The 7350-nt window shown below is 43.6% G+C and overlaps 1 protein-coding gene across 1 annotated transcript in view; it reads left to right on the top strand.

Annotated features, from left to right (window-relative positions):
- Window positions 1–6779: 6779 nt before the first annotated feature.
- Window positions 6780–7350, top strand: part of Eid2 (EP300 interacting inhibitor of differentiation 2) — a 1638-nt gene continuing 1067 nt past the window's right edge. Inside the window, exon 1 of the mRNA XM_010614540.2 lies at window positions 6780–7345. Coding sequence (XP_010612842.1) covers window positions 6884–7345 — 462 coding nt within the window. The 5' untranslated portion in view covers window positions 6780–6883. The remainder of the gene's footprint in view (window positions 7346–7350) is intronic.

Here is a 7350-nt window from a genome sequence, read left to right as displayed (position 1 = left end):
GGGGGTAACAGAAACTCAGTACTCTAGCCACAGTTTGAGGTAGGACTTTGTTTTTTTGTTTTGTTTTTTTTAAAGCAGTGCTGGGGATGTAACTCAGGGCCTCAGGCATACCTGGCAAGTGCTCTCCCACTGAGCTACATCACCAGCCCTAAGGTTGTATTTTAATAAATCAAAATAAGCTGGGCGTGGTAGTGCATACCTATAATCCCAGCACTCAGGAGGCTAAGGGTGGATGATCACCATAAATTTGAGGCCACCCTGGGCTACATAGTGAGCTCAAGGCCAGCCTGAGCCATATACCAAGACTGTCTCAAAAAACAAAACAAAGGGCTTTGCAGTGGTGCTGCTGCCTAGCAAGTGCAAGGTCCCAAGTTTGATGTGCAGTACAAAAAACAAAACAAATAACCCTCCCCAAAAACACACACACAAAAATCAATATTAATTTTAAAAAGCTAGGATTAAATTTTTTGTTATTATTTTTTTGAGAGGGTTTTACTATGTAGTTGAGACTCACCTGGAACTCACTATGTAGCCCAGGCTGGACTCAACTCACAGAGATCCTCCTGCCTCAGCCTCTCAGTGCTGGGATTATGGGTGTGTGCCACCACACCCAGCTAGGATTAAATTTTTTTTTTTTTCGTATGGGGGATTGAACTCAGCAAGGCAGGCAGCGGAACCACTGAGCCAAATCCCCAGCCCTAGGATTAAATTTTTAAGTAAAGACAGCTTTTTGTAAACATATCTGTGCTAAATCCTGTCAGAGTCAGAGGCAAAAAGACATTCACCATGGACATTTTAGTATTAAGAAATTTGATACTGAAAAAATTGCCTTGAAATATTAAGTACCTTGTTTGTTTTGTTGTGTTTTTGAAGAGTTTGTTTAGTGCAGTTTTCGAGATTCAGGGTCTGACACTATTAGGGTGCTTCTCTGATGGCAATGACCAGAGTGCAGGTCTGAGCAAGTGGTTACACCTCAGCTTAGGCAGAGAGAGAACAGGGGCACCCACGGAAACTCCAAATGACCCAGGACTCTCACTGGGCTGCACCTCCTAACTGTCCGTGCCCTATACAGGCACCAATACTCTGGGCACCCAGCACAATACACAAATATTTGTGGGAAGAAACCATATCATCCCCGCCTTGGCTCCCAAATCCACATCCACGTGACCTTGCTAGGTGATGGAGGATTTCACCTCCTGGATGATGCTATCAGACTGTTACATGTGGGGTCCAACATTAACCAAAACATCATTAGGCCAGGCTGTGTGCTAGGATTATAGGTATGCACTACCACGCCCAGCTTATTTTGATTTATTAAAATACAACCTTAGGGCTGGTGATGTAGCTCAGTGGGAGAGCACTTGCCAGGTATGCCTGAGGCCCTGAGTTACATCCCCAGCACTGCTTTAAAAAAAAAAAAAAAAAAAAACAAAGTCCTACCTCAAACTGTGGCTAGAGTGCTGAGTTTTTGTTACCCCCTAGAGTCCAGAGTGGAGGTGAAAATTCATTTGCTGGATCTCAGGTTGATTTAAGCTCCCCTTCTACCTCCCATCGGAGCCTGTAACCCTCATTCTGCCTGGCTGGGGTGGCAGCTGCCCGGTCAACCTGTCCTCCCCACTCTCTGCTTTTAGTCTGTGAGCCCCCCTGGGGCAGGAAGGCAGCGCCCACCCTCCTCAGAACCCGCACAATTCTGCCCACCACCCCACCACCCAGCGGACCCCAAGCCTCACACCGATGGTCGTTGAGGAAGGTGGAGGTGAAGGAGTCGGCCAGGGCAGCACAGTGGTGGCCTCCCGCGGGCCAGGCTGGCCCAGGAGCGAGGATAGTCTCTTCCTCATGGCCATGTTACCAGATTCATACAGGTGGTATGACTTTTGGCTTCAATCAGATTGTAGGGAAAGTTGAGCCTTCTAAAGAACCTGTTGAGCTGGATGTCTCAATGATGCTTTAGCATGTCTGAACCTTCACATGGGGTGACTGAAACACCTGAAAGCTGGCCAGTTATTCCGTTCTCAACATGACACCCACAGACAGCTTGACTTCCCCAATCATGGAGGTCTCACGGTTGTTGGTTTTGATGAAAATTAACTGGCCTCCACCAAAGAGAGCCTTCCAAGGGGCTGAACAGAAGGTGCAACGCCTTAAGGACCCAGCTCTGGAATGTGATGTCACCGTGATCACATTCTATTTTTTACCATGAGCCACAAACAACCAAGCAGATGGGGATTACACAAGGGCATCGTTATTTTGTCTTGTTTCTAGCATCTTTGGAGACTGGAGATTCCACCGTTCAGTACCAGTGACTGATACATTCCCTACACACTAACATGCAAAATTCCCTCTACAGAACTCCCAAATGTAATCCAGTTATTGTTAACAGGTTTAAAAATTTGCTGTCCAGGTTCTCATCATCTAAGTCAGGCAGTGCTTATGAAGGGAACTGAGTGCAAATTCTTACACACAGTTCCTTTCAACGTGTGCACTACAAGGACAATTTACCTGCCCTGAACACACCAAGAATGTAAACCTGAAACAGACCCTGAACAAGATGTAATTAACATGCCTATTTCAACTGCAAGCAACAGAACATGTGCAGCAGTCATTGGTCCATAATGTATCTGAAAACCAGGCAGACCCATGTGCCCTTCTCCCTGGGAGTGTTTCTTTGCAGCATTTGGTTCCACCTTCTGATCCTTAGCTTCTTTGAGTTCCTGCAGAGATGCAAGAATGAGAGCCCCTAGAGAGAATATGATCACTGGCTCTGTAGCAGGTCTGGAGAATCACCTAGGAGAAATGAGATATTACATAAATATGGGTCGAAGTGGTTGAAGAAAATCCTGAAAAATATCCTCTTTGTCCACAAACCTTTTCCCAGGCCTGATGTTGATCATTCTTATCCTTTGTCTCCATGCCTATTGCTGCAGCTTGTACCACCTTACTAATGCATAGGTCCTTTTCCATCCTCTAGTCTGACTTCCAAATACTCCAAGGCACCACCACAAACACAATGATTCATTTCAGACCTTTCTTCAGGGTTTCATTCCAATATTGAATTAAGCTGGGGATTTAGCTCAGTTGTTCCAGCACCCACCTTGTGAGCACAGGGACCCGAGTTTGATCCCAGGTACAAAAAAAAAAAAAAAAATGTTAGGCAGTTGAAACCAATATAAAATTAAATCTCCTCCATTCTAATTCTAAATTCTTGTGTTCTCTTTAGGTACAAGGTCCTCTTTACATTTTCTCCATCTCTTTCTTGGTCACGTCTGCATTTTAATATTAGGTCAAAGAATCTCATCACTATCCTGTAATGTGCTTTGGGGGAATTGAACAGTTTTTGCTGTAGGTGGATAAAAACTGTCCTAGAAGCCTGGAGTGGTGGCGCACGCCTGTAATCCCAGCACTTGGGAAGCTGAGGCAGGAGGGTCATTGTGAGTTCGAGACCAGCCTGGGCTGTAAAGTCAGCCTCAACTGCATAGTGAGACCCTGTCTCAAAAAACCAAAAAAAAAAAAAAAAGAACTGCTGGAGTCCGTGGCTTGCTAAGGAGAGCAAACATTAGATTGTGTATGCACTTGGCCTTTTGCCTTATCTTAACGTCAACGCAATCCTACAGTTAAACCCCGCTAAACAAACACGCAATAACTGCTTTTAGCACTTTTTCATCTCCCCAAAAGATTAGTTCCTGCTCTGTCACAGTCCTGGGTTTGAGAGTCAGATCCGCAGAAACCGAGGGTCCCGCAGAGCACTGTCCGTTGTGCTGATGAATCGCGGGGCGTGGCTGTACCTCCCATGCCTGAACAAGAAAGGCAAAATACGAGTTTTTTAGATGAGTGAAAGCTCAAAATCTCTATGATGTGCAGAATTCACTTTGAACTCCCTGAATCAAAGCTTCTGAATTGTTTCAGATTTTCCCCACGCAAGTTCTTTTACAGTAGAGTTTAAGATTGGAGAAATCCTGAATTTTCATCAGCATTACACATATGAATCATTCAACACTTACTAAAATATTTTCCCAGTTCTCTCTCCCAGAGGAACAAGTTGTTTTGAGGGTTGCTCTTTATTTTCTTCTTCACAAAGTTACAGTGGTAAAAATAAACCTACACTCAACACAATGGTCTTTAAAAGTGTATATTAGCGTGGGTGGGAATTTCCTCACCCTACTCTCATAAAATAAACACTATGTAGTATCTTCCTCAGTGCCTTATCATCTGTTTTCCTGGAAAAACAGAAAGCCTTGTTACCCGTGTGTGCCTGATAATCTGACAATGCCAAAGAACTAACAATGTCAAGGAGTGAACTGAATCAGAAGCCCTCAGGAGTAGGTGCACAAATGATCCAAGTCCTTCATCCCTCTACTGAGAGAATTCTGAGGTTCATATTGTATATTGTCTCCCAGAGTTTTCATGTGGAATAAATATCAATTCCTCACTGAAGCATCTGGCTTGATAGAGCACCTTTACTAGCTGCATCCCCTCCCTGTAACATTTCCCCCTGTCTCTTTTTGATGCCAAATTTCTTTCCCCAATAAATTACCTGTACTTGCTCCCAAGTCTTCCTGGAAAGCCCCACTGAAAGAAGCACATAATGCTTTTTAATGCTTTCCACTATTTGCTGCAACGGAAGCCTAAGAAATAGCTTTTCTGAGATTTGATTATGGGTGAGATGGTTCACATCTGTAAAAGGTCCATCCATAAATTCCCTAAAGGCTCCAAACTATATGAATAGAGCCCAGATGATCTCTATAACTCTTCTCTGAACTATGTACATGGATATTATACCTTTGTCTATTTGTATTATTGCTATGGTTCAGATGAATGTTCTTCAAAAATCTGCGTTAAAGTGTTAATGGGAGGAGCTACAGATCTTTAGAAGAGAGGCATACCCTTAAATGGTATTTGGGATCCCAATCTCATTTTCTCTTTGTTTGCTTCCTGGACCATGGTGGAAGTGGTCTTTTCCACCAGACTCTCCCTGTGTGATGGGCTGTGTGAGCCTCTACAAAGGCTCACAGCAATGGGGCTGCCCAATTTTGGACTGAAACCTCCAGAATCCTGCACTAAGCAAATCTTTTTTCCTTTTTAAGTTAATTGCCTCAGGTACTTCCTTGTAGTAATGCAAAGCTGACTAATACAATTGTATATCATTATTTTATAGAAAGAAGACATTTAAATCAAATTGGGTCCATAGAAAACCCCTCAAAAGTGATAATGAACATCTCTGCTGCAGCTCTTCCTACAATGTGAGGAACACAGAGTCATCCACAGAGAAGTCTTCCTTCCCTCCAGCCCATCCACCAGGTCTCACCACACCCCCATGGATAATTACAGATTTTAGTTTGTTACATTTCTTTCCAAAATGTCTTCATAAATGAAAAAGCAATTCTTTCTCTTCTTATAAGGACTTCAGTCTTTTTGGATTAGGATCCCATACCTATAATCTCATTTTTAACCTTAATTATCCCCTCAAAGGCCCACATTTGGGGATAAGAGTGTGAACATAGGAACCTGGAGGCCAGAGGACATAATTTGGTCCAGAACATGGCCTTTACACTATAAGGTATTGGGCTGGGAATTTAGCTCAGCAGCACAGCATCTGCCTGGCAAGCACAAAGCCCTGGATTCCCAGTACCAAAAAAAATTGTAAAGAATAATGTATAGTGCCTGATACCTAATGAGTGCTCAAAAAATGGAGAACAATGGCAATGACTAGTAAAGCAGCTCCTGGGGGAGGAAATCTACCCCAGGAAGCAGATAGACAGCTACTGTGACCCTTCATCTGCCAAGTGTTTGTGGCTGAAATATCTCACCACTGGATCAGGCCATGTGGAAACTACATTCTGACATCCAGCAAGATCTTGTAGTGGGCACTTGGAGAAGGCCAACCTCACCAGCTGAGCGAACCTCTTGATGGTGAAGACAAATTTCCCACTCCTGCTTTGCATCATAGGCTCTGCATTCTTTTCTATCAACACATCTGTATCCTTTCTTAGAAAGCCTTCACCTTCTCTTTTAAAATGTTGATTGGATGACCTCAGATTTAAATTCTCTCTTTCTCCCCTGCCCTCCAAATTTTAAGCAATGTGGAGCTCCCTATCACTGCCTAATTGTTTAGTCTGCTTCATGATTGAGGCTCTTCTCAAATGATCCCAAAACTCATTGCATTGCTCCACCAATGAAATCAAAGGTGGAATTTCCTTAGGTGATATTTTTCACATTCATTTCAATGAGTAGAAAGTATCCGGAGAGCCAGTATTTCAGGTGCATTTGTAATATGATGGGACCCATAAAAAGAATAGTGATGAATATGTAACTATCAAAAATTGAACTATTTATAACCACAATGAGTAGCATGAGTACATCTCATAAAATAATGCTATGTAAAAAAAAACAGACAAAATATATAAAGTTCAAAAGATAAGCAAAACCAAACTGCATCCTTAGGTGGTAGAACAAAAAGAAATTATTATCATAAATATAAGATAGTAGTCACCTCTAGACGGAAGGGACAAGCTACTAATAAGGGAGGGAGGATTCTGGAATGTTGGAAATATTCAGTTTCTTAGCCTGAGTGGTAGCTAAATGGATATCTGCTTTGTGATAAATCACTCAGCTCTATCTAATGTGTTATTTACTTTTCTGCGCATGTGTTGCATTACACAAAAAAGACTTTGAAAAACATTAATGTCTGACAATAAGCAAAGAAATTTTAAAATTATAAGAAGATAGTGTTATTATAACGCTTTAATAATTGATACGATTAAAGATAGACGGATGAACGGGGGGGGGATAAAGATCCCTTAAAAAGGCCAAGAATCTAGAATATTCTGGTATATAATAGATGTGGCATTATAACCACTGAGGACAGAGAACTTATAAGCATCCGAGGATGGTTATCTTGAGAACACCTACAGGAAATAGTTTTGTAAAAATTTCCTTATATGCATTAAACTGCAAGAAATGTAAATCTCGGCCCCGCCCTTCGACGGCATCTGTTTCAGCTGCGGTGGCACTTCTGGCCACTAGGCGGCATCTGGAGGCGCGAAGGCGCCCGGCTCCGACGCATGCGCAGTTTTCTCCGTGGCCGCGACGCTTGCGCACCGGCTGTGCACTAGGCGGTCACAGGTGCGCATTGCGCTCACGTACTTGCAGTTGTGTACACACCCTCATTGCGCTGTCCCGTTGTTTCAGTGTTCCTGGTAGCGGCCGAACAGCTCTGCGGTCCGAGATGTCCCAGCTGCCCATAGACATCACTGTCTTGCAGACGGTCGCCACGGGTGGCGAAGACGGCTTCCCTCAGGCGGAGGTAGGCGGCGGGAGGCGGGGCCCGGCGCAGATGCGGCCCGAGGAGGTCCG

This window comes from Fukomys damarensis, unplaced genomic scaffold (assembly GCF_012274545.1).
Source record: "Fukomys damarensis isolate Sample0158 unplaced genomic scaffold, DMR_v1.0_HiC HiC_scaffold_19, whole genome shotgun sequence".
NCBI classification, from domain to species: Eukaryota; Metazoa; Chordata; class Mammalia; order Rodentia; family Bathyergidae; genus Fukomys; species Fukomys damarensis.
The sequence above is the reverse complement of the archived record's forward strand: the minus strand, read 5'-3'. Positions and strand labels throughout refer to the sequence as shown.